The sequence below is a fragment of the Ceratotherium simum genome, chromosome 19 (assembly GCF_057802395.1).
Source record: "Ceratotherium simum simum isolate JZ-2026a chromosome 19, ASM5780239v1, whole genome shotgun sequence".
Lineage (NCBI taxonomy): Eukaryota > Metazoa > Chordata > Mammalia > Perissodactyla > Rhinocerotidae > Ceratotherium > Ceratotherium simum.
The window spans coordinates 28,295,354-28,320,319 of NC_141918.1; the positions used below are offsets into that span (position 1 = coordinate 28,295,354).

Here is a 24,966-nt window from a genome sequence, read left to right on the forward strand (position 1 = left end):
GCTACAACCAGACAATGAAATATTATTCAGTGCTAAAAAGAAACAAGCTATAAAGCCATAAAGGAAACTTAAATGCCTATTACTAAGTGAAAGAAGCCAATCTGAAAAGGCTACATGTTGTATAATTCCAACATTCTGGAAAAGGCAAAACTATGAAGACAGTATAAAGATCAGTGGTTGCCAGGTGTTGCGGGAAGGGGGAGGGATGAAAAGGCAGAGCATAGAAGCTTTTTAGGAGAGTGAAAATATTCTGTAGGACACTAAAATGATGCAAACACATCATTATACATGTATCCAAACCCATAAAATGTACAACACCAAGAGTGAATGAAGCCTAAGGTAAACTATGGACTTTGGGTAATGAGGATGTGTCCATGTAGCTTCATCAGTTGTAACAAATGTACCACTCTAGTGGGGGATGTTGATAATAGGGGAGGCTATGCATGTATGGGAACAGGGGGTATATGGGAAATCTCTGTACCTTCCCCTCAATTTTGCCGTGAACCTAAAACTGTTCCAAAAAAATTAAGTCTTAAATTTTTTTTTGCCTTTCCCAAACAGTCTGGGAAAGGTTCTTTGATTTCTTATCTCTGTTTCCCAGAGCCATGCACCTAGGAGTGCTGTACTGGATTATTACAATGTGCAAGTCTGTCTGGAGCTAACCTTAGACAACCCTCCAAGGTTGCATGAGCACAGAATTAATCGGCTCAACCACTAAGTGGTTTGAGCCACAGGGAATAAGTGCATCATCCTCCAAATTGCCCTGGCTGCCTGCTTTCTCCCAAGTGTGACTCAAGGTACAAAAGTCCTAAATGGCTTGGGCCCAAGACGCGTCTTCACTATGTGTCTCCATGGGAAACGAAGTCAGCTGGTCTGCATTAGCCAGATGTACCACATGTCCGCAGCAGCTGGAGCTGCAGTTATTTTTGGCCTTGGGGCTTTACTTATGATTTAGTGTCCTATTGTTTACCACGGTAGTGGACAGCGAACCTTCAGAGACCAGTGCACGACAGCCTGTGAGCTGACATATATGTGTATGACTGTGTATTTACACACACTGACCATTCTTGCTTTCAAGAGATCTAGTTTAATTACCTGATGGTCGTTTTTACATTTGGACGGGAAGGCCTGAGTCTGGAAGCCCCCGTTCTCTGGTTTTAGATATCAAATTGCATTAAGGAGAGAAAAGAAAAAGCTGGAGGCAAAATGAATAAGAAAAGACAAAGGGAAAGAACAAAGCATTACAGTAACAAATTAAAGCTTGTTCAAAGCTGCCTGGCAGTACAGAACTAAGAACACACGTCTCTTTTCAAACTTCACAGCCACAGTCGTGGATAATATTTCATTGCTTGGCATAGAACCCATCATTTTACACTAGGACAATGAGCTCTTTCTTCCCCAGGTAAAGATGAGCTTGTTCCTGAAATAAACAGCCACATGGGGTCACTGAAGGTGGTTTAGAGGCCTGTGGGGACTCTGGCTTTTATTAAGAGCAGGTGGTTCACACTGACTCTGTCGTCCTCATTGCCCTTTATCCATTGAGACTGTTTAAGCTATGAGATTTTCCAAAGTAAAACTTCTGGAACTAGTATAAGTTGAGGAAATAAATGCAGACGCCACAGCAGTGGGTTGAGAATGGCTATCTGGAGGAAACTGATTTTTCTTGTTTCCTGTCCACTGGCTGCCACTGTACCCCAGGCTCCGAGGGAGGAGGGGTGAGTTGCAGGACACCCTGATGCGGAGTTCTTGACCCATGAGTCCCTGACTCCTGGCCCTGGGCATGGTTTCCACACCCTCGTGGGCACTTCTCCTAGCCCCCCTAGGTCCTCTGAAAGGCGTGTGGGCAAGGAAAGCTTGCCAGGTGTTCCAGGTATAGCAGCAGACCTACCTACAGAACATCATTCTTTCGGTTTTAATAACCCTGACAGCACCTGTCATGAGGATAAGATTCCTTATAGATGCCTGCTCTGTGACTCTGGGGTGCAAAAACAAGTAGATGAGGCATCACTGTCATCTGGCTAAACCCCAGGAGGATGGAGCTACTTCAACATCTGCCTGGCTCTCCCCTATGTCTGCTTTATTTGCTGAGGACAAAACTACTGCAACAAAATTGGGAAGGACAAAAAGGGCTGTGGAGGAGCTTAAAAAACAAAGAAGGAAAGTGTAGAAATTGTTTCAGCCATATTGCCTTTAGGATAGGGTCTGCCCGGTCAACTGCAAACTGCCAAGTGAGCCAGGCTCCTCAGACAACTCAGAGTATGTGCTATGGCTTCAGCTATAACAAAAACAGTGCAGCCAAGTGGAGAAGCAGGAAAAAAATCAAAACAAAGCAAAATGAGTGTGACCAAGTTAAAAAAGTTAAAAAGAGAGCTATGTTTACTTTGGGGAAAATTAACCCATACTGTGAAATGTAAAATCGCAATTTACAAGCATCATTTTTCTTTTCTACTAGACCCAAGTAACAAGTTTTTTTTCTAAATGATGTAAGACTATACTTTTAGAATTATATTTTAAGTCAGTTTAACAAAAGCAGAATTTATTCTCGGTTTGTTCTACAAAGCAGTTTTTTAATGTCAGATGTGACTACAGATTTTTATTTTATGCTTTTAGTTATCTGCACTGTGTGTGTCCTGGTATACATAGCCTAAAGCCTGAATCTAAGGTTATACTTGTTCATATTAATTTTTTAAATCAACCTAAAACAACAGTTGGTGCTGTCCCCTGGACAGACATTCAGGATATAAGATAAATGAGAGTACAGTTTTAGGCGTGCACATTTCTCTTTGCTCTGAGCGTCTGTTTTATTCCCAGGAAGTAGTTTTGGCTATAATGCAGCATATGTGATTTTCAATAACATAGCATTATAGTTCCATTTCCCAAAAGAAACCCACATATTAGTCCGATTTTTAAATTGAACAACATTAGTGAAAAGACTCTCACCTGGAGATAAAAAGGAAGTAAACTGATAGAAGATCTCGGTGTCCTTCTTCTGACCACTGTATCCCACCACACTGCCGACATCGAGCGGGAAGGTCTTGAGGAGAGCACCAGTGGCCAGGTCGTGAAGCTGCAGAACGTTCTTCACGTCGTGGAGGTAGCATAACACCAGAAAGTTGGACCTGACGCAAGCTACCCATTCTGAAAAGATAAGGATAGATAAAACCTAATGTCGTCTTGAAAATTAGTGAAAAGCATATTTATTTCATCAAACAATAGTTCTTGAGCTACACATTGGGCTATGCAGCAATGAGACTTGCAAAGTGACTTTATAATTGGTTTTAATCATTCATAGTTTTCGGCATATTTCTTTAATAAATCATCACTCTAAGTCCAGAGGAAACAAAATATTCTCCACCTTGGGCCAGGGGATTTTGACGATCTAGATAATGTATGTAATACATATAACCCTGCCCACTGATTTTGTGTCCAATATCATGTTGCAGGAGATATAAAGAGGAAAACAACAAAAACCAAACTATGATCCATATCTGTCAGGGTTGTTTATTCAACAAAAAATGTATTAAGCCCTTGGTATGAGCCAGATACCCTGGAGAGACAAGCAGGAAGATGGCGCAACGTCTGCCCTTGAGACACAATCCTATAGAAATACAAGCAGTAACATGTAAACAAAGGAAAGGGAGTGGTTGGTGGGGACCCAAAACAAGTGACAGCCCTTAAGCAGGTGCTGAACCGTGTCTCAAGTACAGGAGTGTGGAGACGGGGTGTCCCTGGGGTGGTGTCAGGACAGGACAGCTCTCGGGGGACGAGGTGGTGGGAAGACAGGAGACTCAATGAATGAGGGTCAGTGCTAGGGATGAGGAGAAAGGAAAGGAATACGAACGAACAGCAGGAAGGGAGGGAGGGAGGGAGACTGGTAAAAAGAACAAGTGAGAGACCCATTTTCAGGAAGAAAAAAGCTGCTCAGTGCGGGGGTGGGTGGCGATGGTGGTGGGGGTCTGATGGGGGATTCGCTGAGCCAGGCAGAGTGGAGTTTAGTTCTGACTTAGCTGTTACTGAGGAGCTACTGTTTGGACAGAAGGGTGACATAGATCAAGATGACATCAGTGAAGGATGTAGAACAATGGACGGATACTGAAGGATGGAATAGAGACCAGGAAGAACACTACTGCAATAAGCCAGTCAAATCAAATCAAGCTGGGGATAACGTCTGCAGAGGAAAGAAAAGAAATGAAAGGCATTTCCCAAGAAGAATCACCAGGACTTGGTGACTGTGGGGAGATGGAGAGTAAGGTAGAGAAATGAGTCCTCCCCAACTCCCAGGGTGGCAACTTGAGTAATGGTGCTGTCAGTGACAGAGCTGGGAGAGTGGAGGTGAGCGAGGTGATGGGGAAAGGAGAAAACAGCAGGGCAGGCACAGAGCACAATCCATTTCGTTTTGGACACGGTCAGCCTGAGGTAAGGACAGGCCATCTGCAGGGAGAGATGCTGTGGCAAACGGAAGCAAGGACCGGGCTCCAGGTAACAGCTCAAACGTGGAAAAGTCAAGCCTTTTCTGGGTTGCATGGTGGGAGGTGAGGTGGTGGGGTTCTTAACACCGCTTATTTTTATAACCTAAGAAACTAGTAGTTCACTCTTATGACATGATCAACCATCAATACGAGCAAGTCATTGGCCAGAGGAAACTCAGGATCACCAGGGGCCTCCCTGGGTTGTTTAGATTACCACAGCAAACTTTTCCTCAAGTAAGGATAGAAAGAACTCTTACATCTAAAAGTAATTTGCTCATTCTCCAGAACAATTTTTTTAAAGTGCCTCCATCAAGCAATATATGTCATGGAGCCCTAACAGTTTAAAGAAAGCATGGGGAAAAATTGGAGTAAATTATTTCTGTCAAAGAATAATCAATCTGTGTTAACTACTGGTACATCAGAATTATAAAACAGACAAAGTGAATCAGAAAAGGACAAGGTGATTTGTAGACTGTCGTTAACAAAAGCTCTGACTTTATAGCTGTACTTTATGACTCATCGCTAGCTTTTATTCTCAATAGGGCATTCTGTGCTAATGATATATAGCAAATTCAACTGTGCTGCTCTTTGAATTGATGAGTTCTAGTGAATATTGAAGGTTTCCCCTTTCCAGTCTAAAGAACGTATAACTTTTCAGAAGGAAGGGTATAAAAATATATCACCTCCCAAAATCTCTGAGCATCGATTTACATTTCATTAGATCTACAAGTGAAATGGGATGTCACCTTAAGGCATAGTTCAAACCACTTGTTTTGGCCTTAGAAGGCAGAAAATTCACATGCCTTGGGAAATATTTACATCTCTGATGACCTTCCCTATACAAGAATCACTATTCCAACCTGACCTGCACCTGAACAATGCCCAGGGCACCCTATATGAAGACTTATGCCATCAAGGTCTCATTTGGACCCACCAATACATGAAGTCCACTCATGTGGTGCTTAGGAAGCACTCACTACATGCTGCCTCTTACCACCCTTGGGCGGACGTTCTGTTTCAGCTTGGACAGAAGCCATCAGGCTACCGAAGTCACTGTAAACCAGATTCCTCACATGAAGATGTTAAAGGAAATGGCCAAAAACCTGTTCTACAACTCATGGCTGGGTCCTTCATCCAATTATGAACGAGGGTCAGGGAGTCAATGGAAGGTTTTGAGGAGACAGGTGAAGAGATTTCCTTGGAAAGAGACCCTGTCAGGCTGTGAGTCCCCCGCCCCACTGCGGAGAACCCCAGCCCTACAGAGACAGAGCACTGGCACCTAAACCAAACCTAGAAGCTAAAGGGACTGTGACTGGAACATCTAGAAGGCAGGACAAGGTAAGTAAGTCCTTTAGGGGAAGAGCCCGGGATGGGCTGCTGCCTGGGGGCTGCAGATGTGGCTTTTGCAGGGAAGAGCATAGAGGGGGTTGTCTTGGGTCCCGTCCAATAGAACTGCCTGGAGGGGTGTGGAGACCTCAGTACACAAGAGGGTGGAGGGTGCGGCCAGATGCCCAGGGGCTGAGGAGAATCTCAAGCAAACACCCAGAGCAGTGCTTCCTCCAGGGCCAAGGGAACTGCAGACACATGGGCCCTCGGAGCCCCGTAGGATGCACTCCCTGAGTGTCAGCTGTCATCATCCGCCTACCTTCCCCCTCTACCCACTAAGCAAGGCCAGGTTTAAATATCCGCCAGGCACAGAGCACCCTGCCTTGAGCCAGGGGAGAAAGAGCTCCTTACTCTTCCAGGACGTGACCCTGGATCTGTCTGACCCCAATACCTGTGCTTTAACTCACTGAAAAAGACATGTGAGGACTGCTTTATCTGAGCCAGGCCACTCTGCAGATCTCAAAAGGAATTCTTTTTCTAATTATATATCTTACACCTTCGCATTCGGGGAAGGCCCTAGATTTTATCCTCATTCGTCCCATCAGCAGAAGTTCACCTCCAACAAGTAAACTCTTCATTGGCTTGAAGGTACTGGACTTTCCTTTTGTGTAAAAAGCTGTAGCAAAATTAGCGAGTCTTATTCTAATCAAATCGAGCTTTCAGGCAATAAATAATTTATAATGCTGCGTATCATTTTTGGAAAATCATAGAGAAAACGAATAAAAGGGAACTTAAAGGCATTCTGAAACATGATTGATACAGAAGTGAGGTTCTCAAAAGTTTAATGTAGCTCAGGTCACACAGCAATCACAAAGGATTTCAATTAAATCTGACAATAGTCTCTTTTCCTTTCTAATAAGAGGACTGTGACTGCACTCTAAGATCTATAATAGATATAATACAAATAACCAAAGGCTATTCAAAAGCTAAAAGCTAAGGATTCTGAATACGAATGGTTTAAAAAATTAAATGTTAGTGATTATTATCAGACAATAACTATACAAAAACAACTGATAATAAAAAAAAAACTACCTTTGAAAGTCTGGATTCATACCTTCACCATTTTTATGAAGACCATGCATGATATTGTACTAAGTACAAAGATATCACATAGTAACTACTTGGTTGTGCTATTTAGACACTTTATTCCTAATGAGAAGAGGTTGAAGGTTCTTTACCTTATAACCGGTCACCAGAGAACGAGAGATGCACCAACTTGTTGATGTTCTCAGCAAAAACAAAAGCACAATTTTCAAGCAGCAATCTTACCTAAGACATCCTTCTCGTGCTCAGGAACAAGCACTTTCCACTTAGACTCCTCAGGATCCGTGAAGTCGATGTTGATCAGGCGATAGTTGGGAGAATGGCGATTTGTCTTGAAGGTGAACACTGTCCCCTCGTTGGTCACGTAGTCATATTCCCCTTCAAAGTTGTCGATCAGTTTCACCCACTTCAGGATTCCTGGTGAGAGACAAACACCCATGTCACCTCTCTAGTGTTTAAAAAGGTGTGGTTTGTGTGCAGGGAGGGGAGGGTGGACCTTTTCTGTTTATAAAACCCAGAGCAGACACAATACTTGGAAGATCTAAGGCTTGATAAAGAGCAAGGACAAACATGGGTGAATTTTAAGGTTTTTAAAAATTGTGAAGGAATTTTTTCCTGAAAAGCCTTGCATTGGAGGAGAGAGAGGGAGCTCTCCTCTCAGCCCCCCCACCTTACATAATCTGGTAAATCCTCTTCTACCTGAGGGTCTCAAACCTGAGCACTTCTCTCTACCTCTCTTGCCATCACCCCATTCCAAGTCTTCCGCATTTCCCTCCTGGTCTACGGCAGTGGCTCTCAACTGGGGACAATTGCACGCCCCCAGGGCACTTTTGGAAATACCTTGCAGACATTTTTGGTTGTCAACTTGGAAGGTGAGAGGAGAGCTACTACTAGCACCTAGTGGGTAGAGGCCAGACATGCTGCTAAATGTGCTTCAGTGCACAGGACAGCCCCTCCAACCAAGAATTAGCCCGCCCAAAACATCAACGGTGCTGAGGGTGGGACACCCTGGTCTGCAGCATTAGCTTCTCACCTGGTCTTTCCACTGCCACTCTTCTCAGTACAGCAGCCACCATGATGTCTTAATATCCTAAATTGGTCCATATTGGTACCTTTTCTAGAAACTTCCCCATTACTCTTTGAATAAAATCCAAATTCCTTTTCATAGTCTCCGTGGTCCTGCATGTCACAGTCCTTGCCCACTTAGCCAACCTCAGCTTCTTCCAACCCTACCCCCTCATGCCCCTCCAGTCCTCTGGCAACACGGGCTTTTGTTAGGGTCCTTAAAACACGCTTCAGGGCCTTGGTGCAGGCTGTTTCCCCTGCCTGGCCCGCTCTCAAAGGGCAAGGCACCTCTTATCAGCACCCAGATCATTTCTTCACAACATTTCTCTCAAGATATGTACTTAATTGCTTGTCTATAACTTGTCTTTTTTTATTCACTATTTAATACTCAGCATCTAAAGAGAGTGGCCGAGACCTTAAAGGCGCAAAATAACACTGGTGTTGAGTGAAGGGAGAAACACCTTCCAGTCCTTTAGTCCTAAGAACTAGTCTGGAGACGGTTATCACTAAAAAAAAATCTTACATGTGCTATTATTATCATTTAAATGGTTCACTAAATGCCACTTCTAATATTTAAAAAAAAAAAAAAACCACTGGGAAGACATCTGCTTCACGATGTATCAGACATAAAGGTTCAGAGTACATCTCGAAAGTTTTATAAACAAAAAAGTCCTATGACTTCTAAAGTCCTGAGAGGCAATGCCAGATCTTAGCTATTCTCCAATTAATCTTCTGCCTTCAATTTCACAGTGAAATTGCTACATTAATTTGCATAGTTCATTTATATTCCTGGTGATTTTACATTCATTATCTCATTCATCTCCACAGCATAATATCTTTATATAATTTGTTGTTGAATTAAATTTATCAGGGAAAATATAATCCCATGGTAGAAAGAGAGTTTTTCAGTTAGATATAACTGGATTAAAAGCCCAGCTTCACGGCTTTTCAGTTGTGTTATCTCAAGCAATCTCTTCATCTCCTGCTAAGCCTCATTTTCTAACTATAAATGAGGAATAGTAAGTAAATGTGAAAATTATTATAAAATGACTACTAATGCCTATCCCACAACAAAAACACACTAATATTGTTTTGAAATAAACAATTGAAATTAAAACTAATAAAAAGCAGTTAAAAAAATCTATAGTTTTCCCACATGCTAGCAATAACCAGTTAGAAAATATGGGGGGAGGGGCCCTCATTTACAATAGAAGCAAAATTAATAAAATACTTAGAAATGCAGTTAACATGAAATGTGTAATCTCTGAACTTTTTGTTAAATTGAATCTTAAAAACAACAACCAAAACCTGAATAACTGGAAGCACCATATTCCTAGATGGGAAGACTCAATATTTCAAAGGTGCAAATAATCCCAGAGGAACACAATTCCAATAAAAATCCAAATGAGATTTTTAAAGAATTTGACAATATCATTCTAAAATTCATCTGGAAGACTAAGCACGTAAAGAGAGTCAACACATATATATATATATTTTTTTTTTGTGAGGAAGATCAGCCCTGAGCTAACACCCGATGCCAATCCTCTTTTTTTCCGAGGAAGATTGGCCCTGGGCTAACACCTCCGCCCATCTTCCTCTACTTTATATGGGACGCTGCCACAGCACGGCTTGACAAGCAGTACCTCGGTGCGTACCCTGGATCTGAACCTGCGAACCCTCGGGCCACTGTGAAGCAGAGCATATGCACACTTAACCACTATGCCACCGGGCCGGCCCCTGAGAGTCAATACATTTTTGATAACAGAATGGGGAGGAACTTCTTGCACTATATGCTCTGAACAAGCCCCTCTCCCTCCTGAATGTAAACATCATCCTGACTTTTATGGTGATCATTTTCTTATTTTTCTTTGTCCTTTTTCTGCCTTAATATGTATCCATAAACACTATAGTCTAATTTAGCCTTATTTTTGAACTTGATATATAATGAAACCATACACCATGTATTCTTTTGTGTCTGACTTCTTTCACTTGACTTATGTTTGTGAGATTATTCATCCTCTGGTTATTGTTATTGACTTTTGGCTAAATCCTATTGTGCTCAAAGAACATATTCTGTATGATTTCAATCTTATAAAATTTATGGAGAAAAGCTCTATGGCTTAACCTTTTTTTCCTTAAATGATTTTTAAATGTTTCTGTATGTGACTGAAAAGAATGTGTATAGTGCAGCCTTTGGGTGTGATATGCTAAATATGTCTAAGTCATTTTTTAATTATATTGTTCAAATCTATATATTTACTGATTTTTGGGGGGCCATTGTTTTCCATCAGTCACAGGAAAGGTCTGTTAAAATATTTCTCTATGATTGTAAAAATTGTCTATTTTTACTTGTAGTTCTGTTAATTTTTGCTTTCTTTATTTTGAAATCATGCTGTTAGATTGACTCAAAGTTAGAATTATTATATTTAAATAAAACTGAATTAAACCTTTCACGGTTATGAAGTTTTAGCTCTAATAATTGCTTTTTACTTTAAAGTCTACTTTGATATTAAGACAGCTATACCATTTTCATGGTAATATCTTAGGCCAGCTGTCCTCTGCAGAATGGTTGGTCCCAATTATGTAGTTTATCATTTCTAGAACGATTTGCTCTTTTCCATGTCTCTTAACCACTCATATTCTTTCTACTTTTTGGTAGGCTGCATCTAGCTAATTTCTTTACATCTATATTCCATTTCATTAATTCTCTCTTCAGCTGTGTCTAATCTCTTCATTAACCAAATAACTGAATATTTTAATATTAATATTCTTTATTTGTAGAAGTTCCATTTAATCTCTTCCAAATCTGTTTGGTCATTCTTTACAGTATCTTATTTCTTGCTTATGCTTCCAAGCTTCTTCTTTATTTTTTGTAAAAGCAGCATCACAATCATTTATTTTTAAAAGTGTATTTAATGTACTTATTTTACATTAGGAATCTGATAATTCCACTCTGGTGTTTCTGCTGGCTCCATTTCTCATGCTGGTGAATTTCTTCATCTGATTTGTGATTTTTTTGTGTGTGTGTGTGAGAAGATTAGCCCTGAGCTACCATCTGTTGCCAATCTTCCTCTTTTTGCTGAGGAAGATTGGCCCTGGGCTAATATCTGTGCCCATCTTCCTCTACTTCATATGGGATGCCTCCACAGCATGGCTTGACAAGCAGTGTGTCGGACTGCGTCCAGGATCTGAACCTGCGAACCCCAGGCTGCTGAAGCGGAGTGCACGAACTTAACTGCTACGCCACTGGGCAGGGCCCTGATTTGTGATTTTTGATTGTGAACTAATTTCCTTTGAAATATTATCTGTGGGAATTTTTGGAGGCCTGAGTTGAAGTGGCACTCTTCCAGAGAAGATTTGTATTTGGCTTCTCCTTCTCTCTTGGGAGGCAACCGACCTGGGAGCACTTTAAATTAAATTCTTGGCTGAGGATTTTTGGACATCATAGGCACAATCAAGATAACCTGCTCCCATGTGAAGGTCAGCCTTTCTCATGTTTTAGGAGAATTTACATCCTGCCTCCCCTTCCCTTTCATTAGTGCCAAGGTAAAGACAGGTAGGTTTCTTTCCTATACCCTCCCTCCCCCTCATCCCCCAGCTCCACCACTGGTAGGTTTATTTCTCAATCACCCTTACACTCATTAGACTCTCAGCCATGGAGAACTAGAGGCCTTATCTTCCATCCCCCTTGCCCTAGGTGGCCAACAGAGAGAAGCTCAGCCTCCAAGGCCCCGCAGAAACATTTAGGGACAATCCAGGATTCCTGCTTTCATTTCATCTTTGGTGTCTATGATTTTTCGTTTTTTCTGCCAACTTAGCAATATACTTAGAAAGATGCTTTATAGATTTTTTACAGCATTTCAGTTGTTTCAACTGGGAGGTTATTCAGAATATATAATCTGCCAAACTCCCTCAAACAGAAGTCCTTACCATTAATTTTCATAAAAGGTTAAGTTCTGCATTTGAGTTACAATTTTTTTTTTCCAGTGACAAACTGCTAACCTCAAAAGCAGATGACCACTCAAAGGTAACTGTATCTTAGCTTACATAAAACAATGCTTTAAAAGAAAAAAAACCTAAAAACCATTCTTTAGAAGAATAAGTAAAAAATTAGCTGGCAATGCAAAACTTGCCAGAATGGTCAGAATGGTACATTTATTTATAATAAGAATGATGAAACACAATTTTCTGGACTATGACATTTGTAGACACAGAATCTTGGTTCAGGGAAATGTCAGATTCCTTAAATGTTCCCTTGACAACAAAACATTTCCTGATGTGAAACCTTTATTTCTCAAAGTAACCATCTTATGGTTTCTGCCTGAAAAGGTCTTACAGCCAGTGCAGTGGTATTTATTATGACCCTACCTCCCACAAAAAAGTCACTGAAATATCCACCAAAGGCAAAACACGGTAGAAATTTCCTTCAGTACCCCTGTATAATCAGGTGAGCCTGAAGATGTGGCACACTTATTTTAAATAATCAAGCTCTAATGAACACCAAAACTATAAAAAAGTTTGTGGTCATTATCTGTCACCAAGTTCTGAAGCATTACATACCATAAGTCATAAATTCATTCAGATTTAGAAATGTGGCAGGATTTACACAAATCCAGCTGTAAAATTTGAAAAGCAGTTCGAAGTACAGGCCCTCACAGGGCAGCATGTTTAAAAAGAGAGCTCACGAAATCCTTTTGCTCTCCTGAAACCCTTGCTCCTCAGGGCTTCCGCCAGGAAATAATTCAAGAGAAATGGCATTTCAGTTGAACAATGGGGCTCATTCAGTTTTGCTATTCACAAATTAGAACACTATTGATTTAAATGGAAAACAGGAAAATTTCTTAAAAAAAGAAAGATGTGGCTAAATTCCAGAACCACCTCACTTTGTGCCCACCTTTTCTGAGGTCCTTTTGTCTGTAAGTGGAATTATTCACTCTGAAGTCAACAGAATTCAATGTCCAGACTTCTCTGCATTGAAGTTGAAATTACTTTTTATAAACCTGCTTCTCAGTGGGGGAATGATTTGTTTACTGAGTGAAGATTAGTTTAAAATAAGTCATCTTATGCTTTCCCTAGAGCAAAGTCATTACTTTTACTGCTTTCTTTGAGATTCAATGGTATTAACTATGTTTCATAGAAAATGTTTTGTAAGCTCTTTAATAATAGGAGCTAAAAAGTGCTTTTATACTTTACAGAACACTAAGCGCTTCTCATGTAACAACGCTAAATATGCAAAGCATGGACCATGCTCTGAGACTGAGGCGAGCAGAAGGCTGCTGTTCCTGTTTTCCCTGGCCTGATGCCTTCCTTCCATCGCATCGGCCACATGGTGATGGTTAGAGCACTGGCTTGGGAGTTCAACTGACCTGGATCTGAATCTTTAAATGGCATCAGGAAAGCTAATTGGCCTCACTAGCCTCAGTTTCCTGGGAATAACAACACATGTTCCTCAGAGGTTGTTGAGAAGACTGAATGGGAATATCTACATTCATAGCTCAGACTCTGGCATACAGAAAATGCTATATAAACAATACTTACTACTATTCCAAATAATCCCAGGATTCTTCAAAAGCCAAAAATAAGCTAAATGTGACTTCTGTATAGCACAATTGGCCAACAGTGAACTTTTAAAATCTAATTTCCATCTCTCACGGCACACAGCTATTTTCCCAGAAAAAGCCCTAATAATCCCCTAATTTTAAAATTAGTAAAAATATTAATCTATCACTATTACTTCTTATTTTACTTCAAAATACACGTTTGCTTCTTATTTTTACACTGTCTTTTGGTGTTATAATGGTTATTGGGTTTTTTTTCACATTCCCACTCTGAAACACATACTATTTTCTAATAACTTCCTGCCTCACACAGAAGCCCTCCTATTGGTCTGCCTTTTAACGCTCAGATGACTTTGCTAAACTTTGGACAACTCATTTGTTTAAAGCTTCTCAAATGTTTATCTTCTCCTTTCCACTCCACCCCCAAAAGGATGCCCAGCCCCACCAGGCATGAAGCACGGAGTCAATATTTTCTCAGCTCCCTAGAAACAAGAGGTCATCTGCCTTGCATTAGCCAGAAATGGCTGAACAACTTAAGTGTCTGACAAATACCGAGCTTCCTTTTATCGTTATGTGTTACCATGTAGTGTAGATTAATTACTTATGTTGGAAAAAGCCAGTTTTCATTAATGACATGATAACATTAAAATGAGGACATGGTGAGTGCTGAAAACATCATCAATCTAAAATGGTCAAACTTGCCACAAAAAAGGAAAAAGCAGAGAAACATGTTAGTGAAAGTCTGGACAAAGTACAGCATAAGCTGATATTTCCTAACAAAAATCAGTATGTCAACACCATCCACCTTTCCCCCCATAACGCTTCATAAATGCTGTGACATGAGCAAATACCACTTCTGGCCCATTTTAAGGATGGCTACATTGAAGCAGAAGGGTGTTACGTTACTAACAAGGATTTTAGACATTTATAGTTCTTTTCACCTAACAATTGCTTCTTAAGGATTCTATTTAAAAACCTCTGAGATAATTTTAAATTTATTCAAAATAGGGCCAAATAGCCAGTGTCTCTTTTGCTGCTGATTACCCTATAAAATAGGGAACAAAGTGTCGGACCTTCTAGAGAAAAATGAAAGAACCAAAGAGAAAAGTGAACAAGGGAAAGAAAACAGAGGAGAGGGAGGGAGTTTAGAGTTTTCAAACTCAGAGATGTCCTAACTCTGAGCTTGGGCACGTGTGCTCGGTCACAGCACTACTGATACGCCCTGGAACCATGCACTGGCAATCTCACGGCTACTGTCCAACGGGTGGGGAGCACTCGACGGGCAGGGACAATGGGCTGTCATCACCTCTATCACCCAACACAGCACCCGGCACAAAGTAGGGCACCGATACTGTCTGCTTCATAACTAAGTATAACATTTACGTAATCCTACATTTTAGACTGAACCTTACGTATATTTGTTGATAATGTAAAGGCAACAGAAGTAACCAAATTTAAATTTTAAAAAAGTTGGCAGTCTTTCCCACTTTTCCAATAAAAATATTTAGAAATATATCATACTAATTTAAATATGCATAAAAGTATGTTGAAAATCATCACTTACATTTTTAGGGTATAAATTAAGTTTTCATGAAATTTTTAAAAGTTCACATATTTGAAAGAAAAGAGACAGCTCTAAGGCCTGATATTTAACTATAACATAGAAAATATGTGAAAATTCAGTCTATATGAAGCAACTTTATATATATTCAAAAAGGGTTATTTACAACAAACTTAGGAAACAAAGTGTATATATAATTCAAAAGAAACAGTCTTGATTTACAAAAGTACAGAAAGCATAACTAAGAAAATCCAGACACAAATCATTCTCTTGCAAGGTTCAGGATGATTAATTTCTATGAATATACAGGCATGGATCACATTAGAATCACAGGAGTCAAGACTCAGCTGTCTTTTCTGTTGCAGAACTAATAAAACGTCATGCCAGCCTGGTGCCCTAAGTGATAGCTTGATACTTCACTTTTGATTTTAAACAAGGCACAGAAAAAAAAGAAACAGAAATCTTCTGCTCATATAATACACAGGACTGGAGAAATATGGTCTGTAGCTATTCATCATTCTCAGAGTTTAACAAGGGACAAAAATTTAATTTAAAAAATTTAGGAGGCCAGAAAGGTAAAGATTCAAAATGTTCACAAGAAAATTAACAGTTTCTGACAAAGGATGGCTTATAAAGCAGGGCCACCTGAGCATAAGGATCCCTAAAGGGGCAGGTAAAGTCATTCAAGACAAGCTGGTGCCCATCTACTATGAGTCTGTGTTAAAGAAAAAATTATTCTGACACTTGTTAAAGTGGTAAAGAAGACTTTAGTCAGGACTATTGTGATTGGTGTCAAGACTATTGCAATAAGGGAGAGAGATTGGGCTTAACTCCCAAAACAGAGAAGACAACCGGGGATTTACAGCCAATGAGCAGAATGAGGGGGTCAATGGATAGAAAATTATTAAGAGGAAACATCAGGGCAGCGGGATTCTTGCTAAAGTGACCAAATAGGATTCCGGTGAAGGCAGGTCAAGGTAATCAGATACCACCTAGGGGAGGGTGTGATGAGGAATTTGATCAGATATCGAGGGTGATCAGATATCAAGGGTAGGGGATTCTCTATGAACTGACTTAGTGGGATTCTTGCTACAATTGGGCTATGCAGGCCCAGCAAGGAGGATGGGGGGCAAGGAGCCAAGGTTGAGGCTCAGTCAGGAAGAGGGCTCAGTGGCCTGACTAAGGCTTGGTCAAGGACAGAGTCTTTGTCATCTGTCAGACACTGATGTAGGTGCTGGGGACTCCACAGAGAGCAAGACAGACAAGGTCTCTGATCTCATGCAGCTCACAAATCCTCAGACAACGTGCGTTTGTATGGAGAGAAGAAGCAATCAGAATAGGGGAAAGGAGCAGAGGGGCCAAGTGTAGAAGGAATGGTATCAAGCAAAAGCATGAGGAAGCATGGTAACTTCTGGGACACAAATCGTTCTTCCCCCAAAGAAAGATGATAGCGTCTCTGGTAGCCAGCGTAGAAGTGGGTGCAATAATCTTTGGAGGGGACCTGCTTAGCTGTTTTGAACACTTGGAAAATTATAAAAACTTCTACGGCCCAGATGATAGGCCTAGTGCCATTTCTACACAGCGGTGAAGGAGGCCAGTCGGGGAGTTACCTGCTCAGACAGGTAAACAAAGGAACAGCCACCGGACTCAACTGCAGTTCCTGTGGAAGGCTATGGCCCATAGTTTGTAACTAAAGTGCTCACATTATTCTGAAGTAAAAATACTGCAATGTCAATGGCAGAAATGAGGTTCTCCAAAGAGAGGCAAAGGGTCAGAGGAGAGAGATTCCGCTCACAGAGCAGCGAGTAGGAAGATGGTCAGCAAGTCAGAGAACAGAAATTGAAATTTACATGACAAATGTAAATAACCAAGGAATCCAGTTTCATAGAGAACTCCCTTAATTCTTAAGACGCTAAGAATTTTTTTCCATCCTGTATTTATGTGGTTCCCCCACCCCCGTGCTGTCTTTTTCCATGATATTAAATAGCCTTTGGCCACTTTCTTTGCTTTCCATTTCAAAATGCACAGGGACAGGTTTGCTTGGCAGACAAAGATGACAGGAAAGTTAGACAAGAGCTACCTAAGTGAATTACTTAGTCTTCCAGACAGGCAATTTAGTGGAGCCCTAATAAGCAAAGAATTAATTTATATGAAAATGCTGATAATTCCCCCTGCCTTTCAGGTAAAAAAGATTAAAATAATAGCAGAAAGGCTTTAGGTTATCAAAAGGAGGATTTCAGCACTATAAATTTCAGCACTATGAAATTAAAGATCTCGTAACAGTGGATTTAGTTTTCAGTCACCAGCTGTTCGGGTTTAACCTATTTAATAGTTAACTAGCACATTGAGCATTTAAGTTAAATGTTAATTATTCTTCCCCTTTGTTTAAAAGGATAACAAAAACGGAGAAGCAGGTAAGGAAACAGCAAGAAAAAGATACCCGGGAGGTAGTCACGGTCACCAACTGGGCATATAAACCCCTGAATTTTCAATTATCAACCTGCAGAATTAGATGATTTCCCTCTATCTCCCACTAAAGGCACATCTATTTATGTCTTCTTCGATGAAAAGACTCTTTTCTGATTATGAATCTGGTCTTGCAGAAAACAAGTCCATACCAAGATCTGTGTTTAGAGAAGCTTTGATACTGCAGAGAAATGGTTATTTTAGGGCATCCTCCATCCATTTTACTTTGCTACCTAAAACCAAAGTGTGGTGATTCAAAATATTCTCCTTTCAGTCAAGAAACAAAGAAAAAAAGAAAAGAATACTTGAGAATCTACTATATGCCAGGAACTCTGCTAAGCCCTTTTGTATGGATTTTCATTACTCCTCACAATTCCGCATGAAGCAGATATTATTTCCCCATTTGCAGTCGTGGAAATAGTAAGAGAGACAAAATAACTTTCCCAGGGTCACCAGTTATTTAGTGGTGGAGCTGAGATTAAAATCAAAATCTGATTTGAAAGTCTTAGGGTTATTGGCCCAATATATCCAATCATAACTAATAGGAATTATTTAAAAAATTTCAACGATCACTATCAATCTGCTATGTCTCTCCTGTTATAAACTAAATGTACTTACTTAACGTCTTCAAGGGTTAAACTCACACACAGTACTTGTTTCTTTACAGTCATAATCATATCATTGACTTATAATGAACCAGCCATCAATTAAAAAAAAAAAACAAAAAAAACCAAATCTCTCTAATCTTGTTTAATCTAGCTCTCTCCACTCTTGAACCCAAACTGGAAACTGATTTCCATTTCATCTTTTTAGTACTGGTCAATCACTGCAACTGTCAAGAGCTTTCAGAATCCCAGGACCACTATCCAAAAGAATAACTACTCTGAGGTTTATATTATCCACGAATTTAATGCTAGTAAAGCAATAATTTAAAAAAGATGACGGGCCCAGCACTATATCCAGAATTTAGCAGCTATCACTGGAGAAGGCTCTCCAAGTTGATCTCAATCCATCAGTACACAACTCAACAGCTTCAAATCCACCTATCCCATTATTCACTTTAAATTCTGCTTTCTTGTTTATAGGATATTATATACTTTTCTAAATGCCTCAATGAATTCCAAACATTGGTCAGTTTAGTAACCTTATTAAAAAATGAAATCAGGTTAGTATTGTAAGGCTTGTCTGCTCTCTTCCTCTCCATGTGGTTTTCCATGAGCTCACTGTGATGTCTTTGACATGTCAACTTGACTAGGCTGATGTCCAATTTAATCAATCAAACACTAATCTAGGTGTTACTGTGAAGGTATTCTGTAGATATGATTAAAGACCATAATCAGTTGACCTTAAGTAAAGGAGATTATCCGAGATAATCCAGGTGGGCCTATTCAATCAGTTGAAAAGCCTTATGAGCAGGTTGAACACCTGTGGACAGCAGCTTCAGCCTGTGCCCAGGCGTTCCAGCCTGCCCTTCCTGATGGCCTGCCCTACCGATTTCAGACTTACCTAGCCAGCCCACAATCATGTAAGCCAATTCCTTGCAATAAATCTCTTAATATACATCTCCTACTGCTTCTGCTTCTCTGGTTAAACCTTGACAGATACATTCACAAACCATCAATATCCCACAAACATAAAATACCTATAAATAACTTTAACAAGAAATATGTGGTTCCTATATAACTCTGAGACATACAGTCTCAAATAAATTTACAGGTTTACACACAGTCCTAGTCAAAAATATAGTTGGACTTTTGTTCAGATCACGACAAAATAATAGTAAAGTTCCTCTGGAATTAAAAAAGGGAACAATTTGGAAAATAATAATTGCTAACATTCACTGAGTCATTACTCTGTGCTGGGCTCTTCCTTTAAACTTCACAAAAACCACCTAGGAAGCAGAGAAGACAACAGTCAGGTAACTCAGGGAAAGATCAAGTTGGGAAGGCAGGCCAGGAGCTGGCTTATTTTGTAAATAGTCTTCCAATCTGAACGCATCATAGCCATTTAGGGTTTCTTAGATGCTTCCCCTTTTTCTTCTTCATATCCACTCATGGCTGCACTCTCCAGAATTTTGTTGATGAGGGCCTAGTGTACCTCGGCACTGCCTTCCTTTCTGAATCCCACTCTCTGGGTGTCACACCCTCTTCTCTAATTCCTCACTAATGCTGCAATGATAAACTGTGGGGTAAAAAGTATATAAGGTGAAAGAAAAAAAGATAAGGATCAAGAGCAGGAAAAAAACAGAGGGTTTCCTCAAGTTCTGTTGACACTTGTAAGTTTCATCCATACTATATATGAATATGTGGATGAAATTTTCTTCTCTGCTTGGAGTAAATTAAGCAATTTGTGTTTTTTAATTTGTTAACTTGTATCTTTTAATAACAAGCCTACCTAATAATTTAAAGACATAATGAAGTAACAAATAGAAAATGAAAGCACCGTCTGGAGGAAGAGCACTGTAACTGGAATTTTTAATAAACTGGAGAAAGGGGAAGTTCTTTCCACCATCTTAGAATCACACAGGAATATTGTGCAAGATAGCAGCACAATCATAGCTGTGACTGTTTCTTTCAGATTCGATCTTCAGAGGTTTGCTCAGTTCCATGTAGACCCAGACTTGCAACTCAAGTAAACAATTCTGGGGTGGTGGTTTACTCCTTTTAGACAATGTGAAAACTGATGTGGATGATCTTGAGATCAAAATAGGTATACCTTTTTTTTTTAACAGGAAAAAACGTAGCTTTATTAAATGGATATATATTTCACACAAGAAGAAAAGCTGTTGACTTCATCCTGCTATGTGTGTGAATGGTGCTCTGTAGTATCTAAGAATGTTAGGATGCAGATCTTGCTCAGCGAAGTTTAAAAATGATGCAGTCCTCAATCAATAATAAAAAAAATTATATATTTTCTTATCATAATGTAATATAGATAAGATACTAACAATGAGGTAACCTAATAATTAGAATGCACTCAATATTGTAGATTTTGAAAATCTGTCAACCATCTCTAAAATATATTTATTTTACATTAACCAGAACATGGTATCATTAGTTTAGTGTCCTTATCTGGGTGCTGGCTTATCACTGATAGAGTTTTTGCGTCTGGGAATTTTCAGCATAGTAAATTGTGCAGTTGAAAGCTTCAATGCTTGATGATGGTTGTGGTATGATATAAATGTTGGAAGAAAACAACATTTAAAATGAGCCATCTCCAGAATTTGTAACTGGCTGGTTCTATGCTTATTATCATGATATAAAAGGCTTCAGGAAGGAAAATCAGGCTGTTATTGTGCCTGTGGCTCAGTACTGAGGAGCTGTCTCATGATTACCTGTTAACGTGGTAAATTCTCACTGTTCTCCTCTCTCTCACCTGTGACAGCTTACACCATTACATCTAGACAATTGTAATGCTTTACAGACCAAAGGGCCAGCTTCTGCTTAATACTCTTCATCTGCAATACTCACAGGACATTTTCACTCATAACCAAGCAAAAAATATGATTAACCTCAATCTACAGAGAAAATGCTAAGGCCAACAAATAGCTTCATTCAATTTTCTTCATTTGATGGGATAATACTGAAAGAAAAAGTCAAATGAACTGAGATGATGTCGCTGAATGGACGAAGGTTTCTTGGGAAATCAATTAGAAGATCAAAATAATTGCTTTTTAATGGAGCTTTCCACAATAATTACATGTGTTTGAAAGATAACTTACCAGTGATGCCATTGGATTCCTGCTGTAGGTCACAGTACCAGAGTCGGTTTACTGGATCACATCCCTCCCTTATTGACAATAAGACATAGCGACCATCGTCAGACAACTATGAAGGAAGCAAAACCAGTGCAGGGGGCTGATTAGAATACATATTTTGCGACAGCACTGTTAAATATTAAGTAAAAAATAAAGGTTAACCTCAAATGTAGTATCTTTACTCCAAACTTATTATTGGACAAGAAAGTTATCGGAAAAAAGATGAATATCAATTTTAACTTGTTTCACTTTGAATCACAGTTTATTTTAACAAAACATAGTGAAATACTTAAGTAGAAAATATCAGGGGGCTGGCCCGGTGGCGCAAGTGGTTAAGTGCGCAAGCTCCACTGTGGTGGCCCGGGGTTCGGAGGTTTGGATCCCAGGTGCGCACCGACGCACCGCATGTTAAGCCATGCTGTGGCAGCGTCCCATATAAAGTAGAGGAAGATGGCCACGGATGTTAGCTCAGGGCCAATCTTCCTCAAGGAAAAAAGGGGAGGACTGTCATCAGATGTTAGCTCAGGGCTAGTTCTCCTCACACACACAAAAAAATCAGTATATCTAACTGAATGTCATGACTCAATGTGATTTTTATTTAAATTTAAAGTCTATTCTTTAACTGAAAATACATGCAATCTGTCATTTTGAATATTTTGAATATTCCTGACTTGGAAGTTTTGTCATGGGTTATGTATTTAAAAAGTTATTCTAAATGAGTACCAATAAGCAAAATAGGCATGGATGCAAAGTTCATTTGTGGTTCACACTGGCCACATTAACAAGTTTCTATTGAATAACTCTATGCATCTCTTTAGTCACCTCTATCACAAGATATTGGAGACAAAAGGCCTATGCTTCTGTGGATTTCTTTTATAGTATTAAACGGGAGCATCTTAGGTAGAAAAAGAATCTTGATAAAAAACGAATGCAACAAACGGTTTTGAGTTGGCAAAATTGACATAAGTGGTATCAAACTACATATACCCTTTTGCAACTAATTCTTTTCATTCAATAAAATTTTTAAAATCAATTCATGTTGATAAACGTATATTTACTTCATTTGTTTTAACTGCTGTACAGTATTCCAGTCTAGGAATATACCACAATTAACTGATCTATTTTCCTACCAATAAACATTTAGATTATTTCCATTTTCTTCCTTTGTGGTTTTAGTTCCTACTACAAGCAACACTTTAGAAAAATTCTTGAATGTGTTTAGATATGGCCTTATATAAGTGTTTCCCAGGGTATATACCTAGAAGTAAAATTGCTCAGTGGTAGGATATGCACATATTCAACTTTATTAGATGTTGCCAAATTATTTTCCAAAGTGGTTGTACCAACTTATACTCTTACATATCAGCAGTGTGTGAGAGTTCCTGTTTTTCCATCCTACTGTGGTGTTTAATTTTATGTGTCATCTTGGCTAGGCCACAGTACCCAGATATTTGGTCAACCATTATTCTCGATGTTTCTGTGAAGGTTTTTTTGGATGAGATTAACATTTAAATTGGTGGACTCTGAGTAAAGCTGATTATCCTCCATAATGTGGATGGGCCTCACCCAATCAGCTGAAGGCCTTAATAGAAAAAGACTGACCTCTCCCAGCAAGAGGGAATTCTGCCAGCAGATGGCCTTTGGACTCAAACTGAAACTCTTCCCTGGGTTTCCAGCCTGCTAGCCTACCCTGCAGACTTCGGACTTGTCAAGCCTCCACAATCACATTAGCTAAAATAAATCTCTCTCTGTATTTATACACATATCCTGTTGGTTGTTTCTCTGGAGAACCCTAATACACTTACCAACAACAGTTATTCTTTCATTTGTTCATTCAGTAAATATTTGGTAAGCAGTTATTATGCGCAACACACTTTTCTAGGTGTTAAAGATAAATTAGTGAATAAATTGGGGGGGAGTTATATTTTAGTGGAGGAGACACACAAAAACATGGAATTACATAGTATATTATAAAATGATAAGTGCCATGGAGAACATGAACAGGTCTGGGTAAGGAGCCAGGATGTGTGGGAAGGGACTGTAGTTTTAAATATGGCAGTGAAGGTAGGCTTCTTTAAGAAGGTGTCTTTCCACCATCTTCTGACTTGCACTGCTGCAGATGAGAAGTCATTTCTTCTTTTTACTCCCTATATGTAATGTGGATTTTCTTATCTGGCTGCTTTTAAGATTTTATTATCTTTGGTTGTTTGTGAATTGATTATAATGGGCTTTGCTGTAGTAGCCTGCTTGAGATTTGTTGAGCTTCTCGGACCTGTGGGTTCGTCTATTTTATCAAATTCATAACATTCTTGGCTGCTTTTTCTTCATATATATTTTTGTGTCCCCTCATCCCTACCCCAGGACTTCAAATACATAATGTTAGATCACTTGGTATTGTCCCACGGGTCAATGAGACTGTGTTCATTTTTGTTTTAGTTTTTCTTCTCTTTGTGGCTTAGTTTCAATTGTCCTGTCTTCAAATTCACTTATATTTTCTGTTATAGTACCTAAACTGCTGTTAAGCCCATGCAGAGAATTTTTTGATTCAGATAGTTTATTTTTTACCTCTAAAATATTTTGTTCATTTTTATATTTTCTATTTCTTTGTTTATTACATTAACATTTTCTAAAATCCTTTAAAAATTATTTTTATAATAGCTTTTAAAAAGTCCTCATCTGCTAATTCTACTACCTGTCATTTCTGGATCTGTTCTTTTGACTAATTTTTCTCCTGGATTTGTGTCACATTTTTCTGCTTCTTTACACATCTAGTAATTTTTTTAATTGGATTCTGAACATTTTGATTGTCTGGATTAAAAAAAATTTGGGGAGTCTTCCTTTAAAAGTTTTGAGGCTTAATTTGTTGGTGGATCAGCTTGATCCATTCAAGGCTTGTTTTCAAGCTTTGCTGGGTAAGGTCTACAGTCCTACTGCTAAGGCATGGCCTCTCTGGGCTATTCTCTGCTGAATACCCTGGGTGTTCACAAGATTTTTCCACTTTGGTTACAATGTGAAAGTCTCCCAGACTTGTTAAACCTCTGGTAGTTGTCAGCTTACAACTCCCTGGTAGTTGTTCTTAGTGTGAAACATGGAGTCTCATCCTATGCATCCACTACTTAATAGTCAGCCAAAGATGCAAGGGGACATCAAGGCAGATTTCTGGGTAGTGGGTAGTTCCTCCTTTTGGTACTCTGCCTGCAAATTCCAGTGGCTTCAGTCTTCCTGAATTCCAATCCTTGGATCCTTAATTCAGTGAGATTGCAATAATCTGAGGGCTTCTGTCTTCCTGAATTCCAATCCTTGGATCCTTAATTCAGTGAGATTACAATATTCTGGGGGCTTCTCCTTCTTCTGCCAGTCCAGAAAATACCTCCAGGCAGAAAGCTGGGGCAATCATAGGACAATCATCTCTCTCACAGATCACAGTCCTATGATGCCTGATGACCAATATCTGTAAAAGGTTGCTTTGTCTATTTTGTAAAGTTTTCTAGCTATTTATGGCAGGAGAGCTAGTCCAGTACCAGTTACACTGTCATGGCCAGAAGCAAAAAATTGTCATTATGTTTTTATTTTTTTTAACTTATTCTTAATTCTTTTTGGGATAATTACATTTTTTAGGGTATATTAATGCATATGCTTAAAATATATAGATGTAAGAAT

At 39.4% G+C, this 24,966-nt stretch overlaps 1 protein-coding gene across 1 annotated transcript in view; it reads right to left on the reverse strand.

Annotated features, from left to right (window-relative positions):
• The window catches only part of PREP (prolyl endopeptidase), a 117,114-nt gene that overhangs the window by 45,563 nt on the left and 46,585 nt on the right, over nt 1–24,966 (reverse strand). Inside the window, exons 7-9 of the mRNA XM_004422165.3 lie at nt 21,271–21,376; nt 7,125–7,316; nt 2,941–3,138 (exon numbers count right to left, since the gene is read on the reverse strand). Of these exons, the coding sequence (XP_004422222.1) occupies nt 2,941–3,138; nt 7,125–7,316; nt 21,271–21,376 (496 nt within the window). The remainder of the gene's footprint in view (nt 1–2,940; nt 3,139–7,124; nt 7,317–21,270; nt 21,377–24,966) is intronic.